This window comes from Eubalaena glacialis, chromosome 14, assembly GCF_028564815.1.
Source record: "Eubalaena glacialis isolate mEubGla1 chromosome 14, mEubGla1.1.hap2.+ XY, whole genome shotgun sequence".
In the NCBI taxonomy this organism is placed as follows: domain Eukaryota; kingdom Metazoa; phylum Chordata; class Mammalia; order Artiodactyla; family Balaenidae; genus Eubalaena; species Eubalaena glacialis.
Window position 1 is genome coordinate 31,929,530 of NC_083729.1, and position 16,887 is coordinate 31,946,416.

Sequence of the window (16,887 nt, forward strand, 5' to 3'; positions counted from 1 at the left end):
ACAATGTTGTGTTAGTTTCAAGTGTACAGCAAAGTGATTCAGTTACACATACACTTTTTTAGATTCTTTTCCATTATAGGTTATTACAGGATATTTAATATAGTTCCCTGTGCTGTACAGTAGGTCCTTGTTAACCTATTTTATATATAGTAGTGTGTATATGTTAATCCCAAACTCCTAATTTATCTCTCCTCCCCACGCCCACCCCACCCAACCCGGCTATCCTCTTGATAACTATAAGTTTGTTTTCTATGTCTGTGAGTTTATTTGTTTTGTAAATAAGTTCATTTGAATCACTCTTTTAGATTACACATATAAGTAATAGCCTATGATATTTGTCTTTCTCTGTCTGGCTTACTTCACTTGGTATGATAATCTCTAGGTCCATCCATGTTGTTCCAAATGGCATTATTTCATTCTTTTTTATGGCTGAGCAATATTCCATTGTGTCTATATACATCACATCTCCTTTATCCATTCAATCTGTTGATGGATAGTTAGGTTGTTTCTGTGCCTTGGCTATTGTAAATGGTGCTGCTATGGATTTGTGCATTTGTATGTGGCTGAAAGTAACCAGCCCAGCACGGCCTCCCTGAGAGAGCAACTTCTCAGCACTCTGAATGGAAAGTTTTGTTATTAACTACCTTGCAGCTGCGTGCTCTGCTGCAAACTTGCATGCAAAGCTGCAAGTTCACTTGGGCAGATGGCTCTAGTTAGGGCAGCATGAGCTCTGCTATAGCACCAACAGTCAAAACTGATTTGAAAAACACTTGTTTAGAGGGTTAGTGCAGTTTTTTCCTTCATTTCTCCTAAATGTCCCAGCCTAATCGGTTCTGTAATGTGAGCCTTGTTTCAATAGCAAGTCAGAACTTGGATACTGTGGGTGCTATGCATATGTATGTATTTATTTAAAGTGATGATATGAATTAATGCCTTTTAAAAACACTGCTTAGAGCCTAAAATCTTTAAGTGCACTGAAGCTTAAACACACTTCATAATGACTGTTTTGGACAGTTTCGGTGGTTTCCTGAAAACTTAAAGTAATACCTTGAAAAGTGAACATCCTTCACTGAGGTGGTTTTGTCGAGTTAGTGTGAATTCCACGTATAGTGGGAAACCTGTAGTGACTCTCTACCTGAGGACTACCCAAATACAGGAATACTTTTTCCACCCAGCTTTTTGGGATTCTTCTTGGTCACACTTGAAAAATGTCCAGGGAAAGTGTAAATATATATATATATATATATATTTTTTTTTTTTTTTCAGAATGCTAGTGCCCCATTACCCTAAGTGGTGGTTGAAAATAACAGTCCCATGGAAGGTATTTTTATGGCTGTAAATCTGACACTAGTATGGCAACCTTTTCTACCTTAACCATGCCAACTCTGTTCTGAGAATACCATTAAAATTCTCCTTCGGGTAATGTGAAATGTGGCCATTAGATCCAGGTGAGTTCATAAGACAGGGTTCATAAGATTCCTAAATAGAAAACCTACAAGAGAATGAAAACACCCAGATTGTTCAGCTTTTAAGAATAAGTGTGGGGCTTCCCTGCTGGCACAGTGGATTAAGAATCCGCCTGCCAATGTAGGGGACACGGGTTCAAGCCCTGGTCCGGGAGGATCCCACATGCTGTGGAGCAACTAAGCCCGTGTGCCACAACGACTGAGCCTGCGCTCTAGAGCCCGCGAGCCACAACTACTGAGCCTGCATGCCACAACTACTGAAGCCCACGCGCCTAGAGCCCGTGCTCTGCAACAAGAGAAGCCACTGCAATGAGAAGCCTGTGCACCACAACGAAGAGTAGCCCCTGCTCACTGCAACTAGAGAAAGCCTGTGCACAGCAACGAAGACCCAACTCAGCCAAAAACAAATAAATAAAATAAATTTATTAAAAAAAAAAAGAATAAGTGTGTTATGGATAAAACCAGCTCACATTTTGATAACAAATAAGTGCTCATTAAGTCTGGTTTTTTTAAGCTGAACTTTAATGAGTAAAAATCCCTCACAAATGAAGTTTATGTAATGGCCTATAGCCGAAATGAAATTTTAATTTTTCTTGCTCACATGATTTTTTTCCTTCCTTCTCTGTTCTGACTTCTTTCAGTTGAGCCTTTATGACAGAAAAGAACAACTGATATTTCTCCTCATGCCCTTTATCTCACCCCAGTAAAAAGCAGGAGAAAAATAATACATAGATTAAACAGAATTGTATTAAACATTCACTTTCCTGTTAATCAGATGAATTTCATTCATTCCAGGGCAGTCAGAGAGAAAAATACAGGCAAGTTGGTTTTTGAACTCACATCGACACTCCAGATTGTGCTGGGAGTGCCCACTGCTTGGTTAGAAATACTTAGTGTGGAAAATTTCCCTAAAGGTGTGCGTCGCCTCAGCTGACTTGGCAGTGCCTGCCCTGGGCTCCTTCACCAGGGCAGCCCCATTGCGGAGCTGCAGCTCGAGGCAGAGGTGCTGCCGTCATTTCCCAGCTGAGCAAGCAGGTGAGTAGCAAGCACTCTCCCAAGCCTGGTCTTTATTGTGTGGTGACAAGTTTCACAATCATGCTGATGATCCGTGACCCTCGAGGACAGGTACACAGATCTATGCTTGGGTTTTTTATCTTATCCTGGAGAAGCTGGTCAAGTTCGCAGCGAAGTTCCTTTACTAATTCAGCCACCTAAAATGAAAGTTGCAATGTAAGCAGCGCTTGGACCAACAGGGGAGGAAAGGTTATTAAAGGAAGTTCTCCAGTTATGATTATCATTATTCTAGATTTCTGCTATTAATTTTAATTCCACGGTGGGGGAACTAAACATCTTTTTTTTCTAAAAGTGCTTCTAAAATTTCTTGATGCAATTATAGGAACATACACTCAATGTCAGCTCTGTAATACACTAAGTGGGGTCCATTTTAAAAAGCCTCCTCTATCACATCTCATTTAAAGAAAAAATTAAATCCCGAAATATGGCTTTCATATAGTGTTCTCCATATTAAAGCTTGGTCAACTTTTACAATTTGCTCCGAGAGGAGAAGCAGGAAAATGGAGAATTAAAAATGGCAGATATTAAACCAAAAAAAGCTCTTTAACTTTGGAATTTTTACGCTTTTGTTAGTGGGGATGGGGTTGGGAGATAGCCCACATTTTTTCTGGCGTTTTGCTTGTGCTGATGCAGTGCCACTGTGGATGTCTTGCCGACATGTTTGGCTCCTCCTCCACTGTCTGGCAACCCTGCAGTGTGGACTCTGTCTGCATCACGCAGGCTCACGCCATGTGCCCTGCCAGAGTGAATGGTTCAGGTGGTCCAGGCCTTAGAGTCCATGACATTCTTCAGCCACAGGAGTTGGTTTAGGAGAGGAGGTTTGCTGGAACTTTTAGGAAAGAAGCGTTCTGTCTTCCCTTTTGGACAGTATATGCTGCATGGACGTGACCCAGGAGCTACTACAGCCATCCTGCTACCACAGGGCCAGACAGGCTTTTGTTGTTAAGCAGCTGAATCAAACCAACCCTGCCTGGCCCTCTTGACCTGTACTGTCCCACATGGCTACTCTCCTGACCACATGAAATGTGCCTGATCCAAATCGAGATGCACTGTGGGTATAAAATACACACCAGATTTTGAAGACTTAGTATGAAAAAAGAGTATAAAAAATCTCAATTTTTTATATTGATTACATGTTGAAATTAAAACTTTTTAGATGTTTTCTGCTATATAAAATATATTAAAATTAATTTCACCTATTTACTCTTTTTAATGTGGCTACTAGGAAAATTATTAAGTATGTGGCACATATTTCTCCTGGACTGTGCTGCTTCAGACCGTGAAGGGAATTTAACTGTAAGTTTGAGTTGGTGTTTCTGCCTCCTGCAAGAGAAGGTTTCTAAGAGATGCAAATATTAACAATTTTTATTTCTTAAATATACTCCCCCTTAAACGTTTTCTAGAGACTCCATATAGTGAATAATTGAGACATTATTTTCTTAGTGGTGGTTGTGGAATCAGGGTGATTTTTACTTAGTTCTGCTCATCTATATTTTGATTTTCTTTGAACTTGTATTTGTATAACAATTAGGAAGCTCCAACACCTCACTCATAGCTTCTGTCCGAAGCCTTTCACACCAACTGTCCTGGGCTTCCCCTCCTAGTGTGCTTCCTGAACTCTTACTAAGGCTACCCCCCCGGCCTCACTTCAGCCTCAGTCTTGCTTAGTGTCCCCTGCAGACCCATCATTCACTCTTACTCAGCTCTGTGGTCCCTGTTCCCTGAAGAAATGCCCTATACTTCCTATTATCAGAGCCCCCTCATGGCCTGAGTCTCATGGGACAGACTCGTTATCCCTTACCTGATGTGAAGCTGCTGCAAAACGGATCCACCCATCGTCCAAGGAGACAATGAACTCTCCCCTTTGGAGCTGCACATTCACTTGGCCTCCTCCGAACAAGACCAGCGGGTACACAGACACCATGCTGCAGTCTCGGATGAACACCCGACTAGTTTTGATCTTCTCATGGTACACCAGGTAGGGGCTGTCAAAGTGTCTGACCTGAAACATAAGACAGTTACGTCACTGGCAACATAAGGGGAACTCCACCAGTCCCAGGGATTTAATCATCACCTGTCCAATGACTCCCAAAATTATCTTCAGCCTGTAGGTTCCCCTGAGCTCCAGCCTTGTATGTGCAACTGCCTACTTGATGTCTGTACTCGGACATCTAACAAGCATCTCAGACGTCTTGTGTTCAAAAGGAATTCTCAATTTTCCCCTCCTTGTGGTGTTCACTATCTCATTAAATGATACTCCCATTCACCCAGTTGCTCAAGCTCCCAATTTAGGAGCCATCCTTGATTGCTCTCTCTCCCTCACTGCATCTACATCATCACTAAGTCCTGTCAGCTCTGTTTTCAAAATACATGATGAACTGACATATTCTCACCACTTCTACAGCTACCAACTCATGCAAACTGTCATCTCATACAGACCACTGCAATGGCTTCCTATGTACCTGCCCTTTTGCATCTTCACAGTTTCTTTTCCATACAGAGGCCACAGTGATCTTTTAAATACCAGTTAGGGCTCAGAACCCTCTGGAGATTTCCCAAGGATAAAATCTCAGATCCTTCTGTGGATTACAGGGTCCTACACGACCTGATCCCTGCCCGCTTGTCCCAACTCGTCTACCACTTCCACCCCTAACCATCCCCTCCATTTGCACTGGCTGCCTTCTTGCATTTCCTGGAACACACCAAATATGCTCCCATCTCATGGTCTTTGCACTTATTTCCTCAGCTTGGAATGTCCTCTCTTTAGGTATCTGCATGACTTGCCCTTTACTTCATTTAGGATCTGCTCAATTGTTTTCTCCTCAGAGTTCTTCCCTGGCCACTCTATGTAAAGTAGCCCCTCTTGGGAGGTGGAGGGATAAATTAGGAGTACGGGATTAATATTGATAGATATTCACCACTGTATATAAAAGATAAATAACAAGGATTACTGTATAGCACAGGGAACTATATGCAGTATCTTGTAATAACCTATAGTGGAAACGAATCTGAAGCTATATACCTGAAACTAACACAATATTGTAAATCAACTATAGTTAAAAAAAAAAAAAGCCCCTCTCCTGTCACTCTCAATCTCTTATGGTTTTATTTTCCTTCATAATATTTGTCATTAACCTGAGAATATTTGTTTACTTATTTCTTGCCTGTCTTCCCCATTAGAATGTAAGTTCCCTGAGGGCAGAGACCTTGTCTCCCTAGCTCATCCGCTGTCCTCCATGGCCTGCAACAATGCCTGGCACAGAGGAGGTGCTAGCAGATACTGAGTGGATGCATGAACGACTTGGATTCACTGCAGAAATGTCACGGTAAACGCAGGAGAGGACGAGTGGAGGTAACTTGGGCCCCTGGTTCCCAAGTACACATGCAGCCAAGAGGGCAGATGACTTCCTGGTCCTCAGACGCTTCTGAGCTTAACACTTTTTTTCATGCTTTGCTGAAAGACACTTTACTCAGTTGTTTTGCGGGCTGACCAGCCCTAACACTTCAAACTCTCTTCTTCCATTCTCCTTTTCTCTTTTCCTCCTTCATCTCTTTATCAAGATGAAGCTTTATTGAGCATCTGCTTTCAGCTATGCTGGCTAGGCACCGTGCTAGACATCAAGAACGCAGAGATGAATAAAATTCAATTCCTGTCTTCAGGAATTTTACAAGTCCATGAATGAGACATACCATAAACTATAAAATAATGTGATAAGTACAACAGTGGAAAAATGCAAACTATACAGTGACGGAGCAGAAGTAAGGAGCAACTTGGAGAGGGATACTGGGAAAGGGATATATAATGGAAACTTGGAGGATGAGTAGGAGCCTGCTGGGGAATTAGAATGCCACTCCAGGCATAGAGGACAGTGTGTCCTGTGTCATGGCACTGGGGGACACTGTTGGTAGTCTGGTATCGCTGGAGCATAAAGAATGACAGGAGGGAGTTGAGGCAGGGGACATGGGCTAAGAAGGGGCTGGATGTGAAGGGTCATAGGAGAGTTTACAGTAGACTCCATCTATGAAGAGTTTTAAGCAAGGGTATGACATGATCAAATGTGTGTTTTGTAAAGATGATTCTGGCAGCAGTAGTATAAAAGGTTGGAGAGAGAAAGCACCAGAAGTAAGATTAGTACTTCAGGCAAGAGACAGATGTTTGTTTGTGGTTTGAACTGAGGAAATGGCAGCAGGGACAAGAGAAGTAGGCAAATCTGAGACATGTCAAAAAGGTGGAATTGTTGGGACCTGGTGACCAATTAGATTGGCATCAGGAGAAAAGAAGCAGGGTCCATGCGACTCCAGGGTTCTGATTTGGATGGTCCCATTTCACCAAGACAGGGAACACAGAGGAGTGAATTCAGAGATAGTGAGTTTGATTTTTCAGCTTTTGAGTTTGAGGTGACTAGAAGGCATCCAGGTGGTGATTTCTAGCAAGACAGCTCAGAAAAAAAAGCCCAGGACGAGAGAGAGAGATTTGGGGTCTGTGTCAGCATGTAGGTGGCAGTTAGAACCACGATGTTGTGCTCTGGTGGTGCAGGAAGATTATATGCACTGTAATAAGAGAACAAGGACAGAACCACGATTTCAGAGTAAGGGAAGAGAATCTAGTAAAGGAGCTAGAGGGAGATGATCAGAGAGAGAGAGAAGAAAGTGATATTTCAGAAGCAAAAAACATCAAAGATAGTGTCAAGAGGTAGGGAAGTCAGCAATGTCAAATACTTCATGAGTCAAGAATGATGAGAGCCAGGGAATCTGTTCCCTATATTAGACAACTAGGAGGTTATTCATGACTTCTGATGAATTTAGTGGCGTGGTGGGAGCAGACGCCTCCCAGCAATTGGCTGAGGGAAGGAGAGCTGAGGAAGTTGGAGCAGCAAGCATAGGTCACGGCCTCTTAAGGCACAGATGGAGTGAGAGAATTACATCATGACCTCTATATCACCGCCACAAAGAAACAATTTTATATCTGAAAGCAGGCTTAACAGTTCAATTTCCAGTACGTTTGTGCTTATTCAACTTTCCCCAAGTCAGTGGTGCTGCTAAAGACAGTGAGTGATAGAACAAGGTTTGGCTGAAGTGAAGGGACTGTTTCTCACCCCAGGACCTGCCACGTGTAAATACATTTGACCCTTGAACAACAAGGCTTTGAACTGCAGGGTCCACTTACACTCAGATTTTTTCAGTACTAAATACTACAGTACTACACAATTCGCATTGGTTGAATCCGTGGATGTGGAACCTGACCGTAAGTATACCCAGCCATCCTGACCTGATAGTTCACTGACGAAGGGTGAATGTGTACATATCCATCGTTCTTGGTGACAAACTTCAATTCCTCTGATTTCGGTTGCATTCTGACAGCTCCGGTACTGGTCTTCTGAAATTTCCCTTCTGGGCTTTTCACCTAAACAACAGGTATTAAAAAAAAAAAAAAAAAAAAAAAAGATCTATAATATGTATTTCCATTGTAGGATGTATCCCTTGACACAAAACCAGTCTTGTTTGAATGCCTTTGTTGCTGCTTCCCTCTCTCTTAGTTTCCTTTTGGAAGCAGTATAAGCATGCTTGCTTTTCCGTTCTTTTAACCATGAGGAGGTGTGGATGTAAATGCAGTAGTTCTGGGTGACTATACCACACACCAGCCACAGGGGGGAGAAACCACGTTGATGTTTCAGGTCTGCCCTGATTATCAGGGAAAGAGATTCAGCTGGCAACACTGGACCAGGAATCTGCTGGCAATTCCAATACCAACCCAATATTTCCAAATGAATTTTTCAAAATAGTGAAAAACAGATTGTTTCACTCAAAAAAATGAAAAGCTTATGTGCACACACACACCTCCATATTTACTGTAGAAAATAACATTACTACTATATAACACAGGGAACAATATTCAATATCTTGTAATAACCTATAATAAAAACTCCTGTAATCCCATGATTAAGAAATAACTAACATTAATGTTTGACAAATATCATTTTAGTTTTCTGTTAGATTTATATTTATATATAGAAATGGAGATAAACACATAAATAAAATATATATGTATTAAAACTAATATAGGATCATTTTCTATAAATATTTTCCTAAAACATAATTCTCAGTGGCTATATAGCACCTCATTGTCACATCATCATCACCCAAAGTCCATAGTTTATATTAGGGTTTACTTTTGTTGTACATTCCATGGGTTTGGGCAAGTATGACATGTTATCTATCATTATGGTATCATGCAGAGTATTTTTACTGCCCTTAAAATCTTCTGTGCTCTGCTTATTCATCCCCCTTACCCCTGATTTTTTAACTGTCTCCGTAGCTTTTCTCCAAATGATTTTTTTTAAAGTAAATTTCAAATGATTTGAAAAGCATGCAAGCACTAAGCAAAAATAAGCCATAAATGAATCAGCAGACATCAACTGAACATTTATCAAAAAGTTAAATGAGAAATGCTTCAGTACTCTGACAAATTCACATTCTAAGTTTGACAAGGACTGGATAATCAAATCTCAGGTAAAAGTCTGACAGTACATTCAGGTAGGGTTTCCAGAAGAGGGCGATCATAGGTGGTCCCATGACAAGGCACTGACTTGTTTGTTCTTATCTAATTTTAGTCCAGAGTAGAGGGCATAAGGGAAATTGTAGTCGAATCAAATTTCTACCTAACATAGGTTAGTTATGCACAGACTGGCTGACAGTGACATTTATGTCCATTTTAATTTCTGGAATGTCATAATGTCAGAAGGATTAAAAAGGCACCTTATTTTATACAATAAATGTGTTCTTGAATGATGTATCTAAACACATTTGGGGAATTGAAGAATTGGAAATATATACTACGTTTAAAAGGCTGTGTGTGTGTGTGTCTTTAAGATGATTAATGTGCATGTCTTAACTTACATCCCTTGGCTAAAATCAAACAGGAAGTGGGAGGACCCAGGAAAAATGTTTCCTTACCTGCACTACATTTGGATACAGAGCAGCACACAGCATTGCTGATATCAACTTGGGGTTCTCAGCATTTGAGTTAGCCTATGAGAGAAACACAGCATTAATCTTATAAGTAATGTGGCTATTTCTGTCTATTCCCTGGAAGTTATTATTATATTTCTCTTGATTTATATCTTAAAAGCATCTAATTTCTATCAATCACTTTGCTAGAAAAATTATTTCTAAGGAAAAAATAAATCTACTGGACCACATTCACACAGTACCCATTCCAAGAAGCCCACAATTACTTTCTAGATCTCTGCAAAGCAGTTACAAAGCCAGTGTTCCTAAGGATCAGTCGAGAGAAAGATTCTGGTTCATGAGATGTTCACAATTTCCAGAAAGTACTAACTGTACTTAGAACAGAGTGGCATCAGGTTTCATCTTGAATTGTTCTTCTGATACTTATTATATACAAAACTATCCTGGGTTTGAAAAAGGCTGGTCTGATTAAGAAGACATCATTGTAAAGTCCATTCTACCTCTGATGGACCTACCAAGAACCAATGTGAAATTAAAAAAAAAAACAGAAGCAACAATCAACAGAAAAACTCTTGTTTTTATGAGTGTTAGCTGACATTTGTGGAAAGAAAATCAAGAATGCCACTAACCCACTGCTCATAGGGCTTAAGTGAACAAGGCCTACAAGTGTTCCTGAGGTAATAGACTATGAGTGTGATCATCAAAGAGAAGTAAGAACTAACTACACATTCTTTACCTCTTCTCCTGTGGCATCCAAGATACCATCTCCTCCTCCTTGGGTCCTTTTCTCAATTTCCCTTGCTCTGAGTCCCTCTTTTACGAAGCCTATATCCGATAACAGTTCAGTGAACTGTCGTTTGAGGCTGGCCATTTCCTGAAAGAAATGGAAAAAATCTTTAAGCAGGGGCATCAACATATCAAAGGTAAGAATGACTACAAAAACGAATCAGTTCAGCGTATAGTAATGAGACTCATATGTGTTTACCAAACAAACAGGTATGAAGATTATCTTGTCTGTTCATTCCCAAAAGGGCAGTTTTCACTTACACAAACCAGCAGTGTAAAACCGTTACACAGAAATTCACAAATTTCAGAAAACCCAAAGATCATTTAATTCTAGATTACGGTAAAAAAAAACCATTAATTGGATTTTGGGTAGGTCTGATTTTCCTCGCAATTCTTAGGACGGCCAAAAACATAGTTTACTTTGTTTGGAACTCCAGCTCAAGGTGTTGTGACACTGTCTAGTTTTTCCTACTTCCTTTCTGCTCAGGTCCTCTTAGTGCCTTACCCGAGCCTAGAGTGGTAGTGTTCTCTCTTAAAAGATGCACAACACCCACCTCAGAACCTTCCCTCTTTCTCTTACCTTGTGGACTTGGCTGGCTCACGTTCTCCCTACGAATAGGAATACTATTAAGTGGTTTAGATTTAGAAACCCCTTTCTGCAGCTGAGCACAAGTGTGAGAACGAAAAGCACAAACCTCTGTCTGGCATCTGTTCAAATATTAGCTGTATATCAGACAATAGAGAAGCAGATAATGACAATCAAAGGAATGGAAAGCTAAGCAATGCTACCCTGTATCTGACGACAATTTAAGTATTTTCTTGGACTGTCTCAAGTACAGATGGATAACATGGCAAAATATAACTAGGAGTTGAATATACCAGAGTTATATTTCATGACAAGGTTTTAATATCTTAATAAAACTAATTCTAGTACTTCCCTGGTGACGCAGTGGTTAAGAATACGCCTGCCAATGCAGGGGACACGGGTTCGAGCCCTGGTCTGGGAAGATCCACATGCTGTGGAGCAATTAAGCCCGTGTGCCACGACTACTGAGCCTGTGCTCTAGAGCCCACGCGCCACAACTACTGAAGCCCGCGTGCATAGAGCCCGTGCTCCGCAACAAGAGAAGCCACCGCAATGAGAAGCCTGCGCACCGCAACGAAGAGTAGCCCCCGCTCACCACAACTAGAGAAAAGCCCGCATGCAGCAACAAAGACCCAATGCAGCCAAAAATAAATTAAAAAAAAAAAGTCGATTAAAAAAAAAAACAAAAAAAAAATTCTACAATACAATCTAAGCTGGACTTCAGTGAAAAGAGGTAGCTGTTTGATGGCCCTCATAGATCACAGCAAAATCTACATATATCCTAAAGAAAAAGAATAAATTTAGTAAAAAATGTAATTTAAAAGAAATATTATTTTACACTTAAAACTCTTAATGACTCAAGAAAATATTTATTACTGCACCTTACATATAAAATACCCTTTAGACCAGTGGTTCTCAACCCTGGCAGCATATTAGAATCACTTGGTGAACTCAACAACAAGGAAAATAAACAGATGCTCAGGCTCCACCCCTGGAGATCCAGATGTAATTGGCCTGGGGTGGAATTTGGGTATTTTTACTTTTTTTTTTTTAAGCTCCCTCAGGTGAATCTAATGTGTAGCCAGGATTGAAAATCATTGCTTTTGTTGTACTTAGAATAAAGCTAGAGGCTTTATGTCTTCTCAAAACGTCTCACTGCAGTACACCTAAAGGCAGAGAAGAATAAAGGCAAATACTGGGATGGTTTTCAGGTCTCTTACTTCATTTTAAATAACCATTCATTCATGCATTCAATGAATTTTACTGAGCATCAACTATGTGCTAAGTACTATTCTAGGCACTGGGGATACAGTATTGAACAAAACAGATAAAATCTCGGCTCTGATGGAGCTTATGGGGTAGAGAGATAACTAGCTGTCAGGTAGTGGTAAGTACTATGAACATTAATTTTGTGTTCTATTCCAAGACATCTTCTAATATAGAAATAAAGTCCTTCCCCCTCCCCAGCCTCAAAATCTTTGAGTGAAATAGATGCTTTGTAAAGATATGCACCGTTATTATTCTGGCTTTTCATGCCACTTTGGAAGGGGGCCTAAAATACTGTTACAACAGAAGACAGAGCCCTGCCTATTATTACACAGAAGATAATAAACCTTTCTTTCTTGTGTACTTGTTATTGACATAGTAGCCTCTGATGGACAGAAGAAGAATTAACAAAGAAAATCTGGTTCAGTATTCAGTCTTTGGTTTTAGGGAGAGGGTAAGGGGTTTGGCAATGGTCATAGACCGCTTTGAGAATCTGATGAAGCTATGATCCCTTTCTCCAGAATAATGCACATATGTATAAGGGTATGACTTTGCATACAGTTTCAGGGGCTTATGGATCCGGGTTAAGAATGTTTGGTATAATTATGGAAAAAACTGACTTCCAGCAAGCAGTAATCTTCAGAGTGCCTATATTCCCCTAGCCTCCACATAAGTTAAACACAGATTCACTGAAAAGAGGAAGAACAGGTCAGTTGAAAGGTTCAGCACAAAAGGCCTGATGTCATAGTTCAGGAGTCTGTTTTACACGGGTGGTAAAGCCAAGCATATTCCAAAAATAACATTTTCAATGTCAAGGCAGGACAAGCAAGATAAAGTTGCAACACCCTCTGGTGCGCTACTACAATAGAAAATGAATGAAAACAAATTTCCACAGAAACAACTCACCTGAAGAACTCTTCTTGACAAGAAGTTTTGTCTGCAGTAATTATAACTTGCACGCATACCTTCTTTCGTACTTAGCTGCCATCCCTAAATTTTGGAGAAAATCAAAATGTTACTCTGTCTTTAGTGCCAACTCTGGTAATAAATCTCAGCTATTAGGTTCTATACTTACTTTATATGCTCGTAGAAGGGCCAGATAATCACTGTTTGCAAATGCAAATTCTAGCTTTTTCTGGTTAGCTTCCTCTTTTTTATCCCAGGGAGATACCTAAATGAGGAAAAGCAGGTTTGAAGGACACATTTTACCCAAAGTTTCAAATGGCACTTTCCTACTGCTGAAGCCAGGTGCCTCGGGAAGTATTTTGCGTGGAACAGAGTACACGGTGGGTGGCTGGTTAGAAGTAATTATGGTGGTTAAGTGTCCAGCTAACAGTCCTGCTTGTCCTTGTGAGTCCATCTGCCTGCCCAAAATAACCTCTACTGGGTCTTTTACTTCCTAGTGGCAAGATGTCATCAAAGAGCCACTCATTCTAAAAGCTACATCTAAAATCTAAGATTCTGTTAATTCTGTGGTATCTTTATTTTACAGATTCTTATTCATCGTCTATACTTAAGTCTCCCCTATTTTTATACCCATAACTCATGTTTTTTTCCTTTTAAAAATAATGTTTACAGGTCCTCCTTTTCCCTACAAATTAGTAAAATCAGCTGAGAACTTAATTTTCACTGCCTTCTCTTGCTGCAACATACACATGTACTAAAGACACCAGCAAGAGCAAGTTACACTGAGGCCCAAGCTGTATCACACTGAAAATCATTCTAAACCAACTACGGTGCTTCTCTCTAATTTTCATACATTTGGACACCTTTATAGCTAACACAACAATAATAAAATTTTATTTTCTATTTGAAAATAAATTTTCTTCCTTTTTAGGAAGACTAGTGGGAAAAGGATTATATTTGGGAATTAACTATGTTTACAGAACCCAGCAAAGGACAGGTGTTCAGTTTTGGCTAAGGATGACATCAACATTTCTAATGAACAATTTCTGCATTCCAATAAAAGAAAACAGCCAGTGAGAGGTTATTTAGATGATCTGAGAAATAGGCAATGGAGGTCTTGTTCACAATAACACTGACTGTATGTCTCTGAGCAAGCTACATCACCTAGCCTGGCCCTTGGTTTTGTCATCTGTTGTTAAATGAGGGGGCTGAACTAAGATCTTTTTGCAGATCTGTGAGTTTACAATTCCATGAAGTATAACATTAAAACTGAAGAAAATTATTACATCTATTCCCCTATCTATCTGAGATAAGCCATGGTGAAAATAAAGGCAGAGTGACACTCTACCCAACAACAGCCGAATATTCATTTTCAAGTCTACATGGAATACTTTCCAGGACAGAGCATATATTTAGCCATAAAACAAAGCTTAGTAAGTTTTAAAGGACTAAAATAATACAAAGTATGTTCTTTGACCACAACAGAATGCAATTAGAAGTCAATAAAAGGAAAAAACTGGGAAACTCATACATATGTGGACATTAAACAACACGTGCCTAAATAACCAATGAGTCATAGAAGAACTAGAGAGGGAAATCAGAAAATACTTGAAATGCGCCACAACTACTGAAGCCCACATGCCTAGAGCCCGTGCTCCACAGCAAGAGAGGCCACTGCAGAGAGAAGCCCGCGCACCGCAATGAAGAGTAGCCCCTGCTCGCCGCAGCTAGAAAAAGCCCACGCGTAGTAACGAAAACCCAATCGCCAAAAAAAAAAACTTGAAATGAATGAAAATGAAGACACAACATACCAAAACTTACAGGATGCAGCTAAAGCAGTCCATAGAAGAAAATTTATAGCTGTATATGTCTATACTAAAAAAGAAGAAAGATCTCAAATCAATAAACTTCCACCTTAAGACACTGGAAAATGAAGACCAAACTAAAACTGAAACAAACAGAAGGAAAGAAACAAAGAGCAGAAATTAATAAAATAGAGGACAGAAAAACAGTAGGGAAAACCAATGAAACCAAAAGCTGGTTCTCTGAAAAGATCAACAAAACTGACAAACCTTTAGCTAAACTGATCAAGAAAAAAAGAGAGAAGGCTCAAATTATTAGAATCAGAAATGAAAGGGGATATTACTAACAAGCTCTCAGAAATAAAAAGGACTATAAAATACTATGTTTATATATTAATAAATTAGGTAATTTAGATGAAATGGACAAATTCCTAGAAAAAGCAAATGATCAAAACTGACTCAAAAAGAAACAGATAATCTGAATAGACCTATTAAGAAGTGAAGAGGTTGAATTAATTATAAGAAAAAAAACTACCCACAAAGAAAAGACCAAGTGGCTTCACTGCTGATTTCTACCAAGCATTTAAATAAGACTTAACATTAATTCTCACAAAATCTTCAAAAAAATAAAGGAGGAGGGAACACTTCCCAAATCATTATGTGGCCAGTATTACTCTGATACCAAAGCCAGATAAAGACATGACAAGAAAAGAATACTACAGACCAATAACTCTTATGAATGTAAAAATCCTCAAGACACTAATAAAAAGAACAAAGTTGGAGGACTCACACTTCCCGATTTCAAAACTTACTACAAAACTGGAGTTTTGTATTTTGAATCAAGACAGCGTGGAACTGGCATAAGGATAGACATATAACTCAATGGAATAGAATTGAGAATCCAGGAATAAACCCATGTATTTATGTATGGTCAGTTGATTACTGACAAGAATGCTAACACCATTCAGTGGGGAAAGAATAGTCTTTTCAACAAATGGTGATGGGACAACAGGATAGTCACATGCAAAAGAATGAAGTTGGATTCTTACTTCACATTATATTCAAAAACTAACTCAAAATGGACCAAAGACCATAATGTAAGAGCTAAAACTATAAAACTTTTAGGAAAAAACATAGGGATAAATTTTCATGACTTTGGATTTGGCAATGGATTCTTAACCATGACAACAACAAAAGCTCGATCAACAAAAAACTAGATAAATTGGAATTCATAAAAATAAAAACTTTTGTATTTCAAAGAACAGATCAAGAAAGTGAAAAAGGCAACCCATAGTATAGGAGAAAATATTTGCAAATCATGTATCTGTTAAGGAACTTATATCCAGAATATATAAAGAACTCTTATAACTCAATAATAAAAGGACAAATAACACAATTAAAAAATGGGCAAACTATCTGAATAGACATTTCTTGACAGATATACAAATGGACAATAAGAAAATGAAAAGATGTTTAATATCATTAGCCATTAGAGAAATACAGATCAAAAACCACAAATTCACACCACCTAGGACAGTTATAATAAAAAAGTCAGATAATAACAAGTGTTAGTAAGGATGTGGAAAAATTATAATCCTGATTAAATGCTGGTGGAATGTAAAATGCCGCTACTCTGGAAGAGTCTGGAAGTTCCTCAAAAAGTTAAATAGTATTTGACCTAATAATTTCACTCCTAGGTATACACCCAAGACAAATGAAAACATATGTTCACATAAAAACTTGTACATGAATGTTTATAGCCAAAGGTGGAAACAATCCCAAATGTCCTTCAAGTGCTGAACGGATAAACGAAATGTGGTATACCCATACAAAGGAATATTATTTGGCCATAAAAGGAATGAAGCACTGATACATGCTATAACATAGATGAGTCTTAAAAGCATTATGCTAAGTGAAGAAGCCGATCACAAAACACTATATATTATATTGTTTCATTAATATGAAATGTCCAGAAGAGGCAAATCTATGAACACAGAAAGGAGATTGGTGGTTATCTATGAATGGAGTGGAT

General features: G+C 39.2%; 1 protein-coding gene across 6 annotated transcripts in view; it reads right to left on the minus strand.

Annotated features, from left to right (window-relative positions):
- Window positions 1-1,987: 1,987 nt before the first annotated feature.
- The window catches only part of DHX57 (DExH-box helicase 57), a 57,329-nt gene continuing 42,429 nt past the window's right edge, over window positions 1,988-16,887 (minus strand). For all 6 annotated transcript variants that reach the window (XM_061211178.1, XM_061211183.1, XM_061211180.1 and 3 more), the window contains 7 exons: window positions 13,223-13,318; window positions 13,054-13,137; window positions 10,246-10,383; window positions 9,495-9,569; window positions 7,810-7,944; window positions 4,342-4,542; window positions 1,988-2,677 (listed from right to left, as the gene is read on the minus strand). In XM_061211178.1, the coding sequence (XP_061067161.1) occupies window positions 2,534-2,677; window positions 4,342-4,542; window positions 7,810-7,944; window positions 9,495-9,569; window positions 10,246-10,383; window positions 13,054-13,137; window positions 13,223-13,318 (873 nt within the window). In that variant the 3' untranslated portion in view covers window positions 1,988-2,533. The remainder of the gene's footprint in view (window positions 2,678-4,341; window positions 4,543-7,809; window positions 7,945-9,494; window positions 9,570-10,245; window positions 10,384-13,053; window positions 13,138-13,222; window positions 13,319-16,887) is intronic.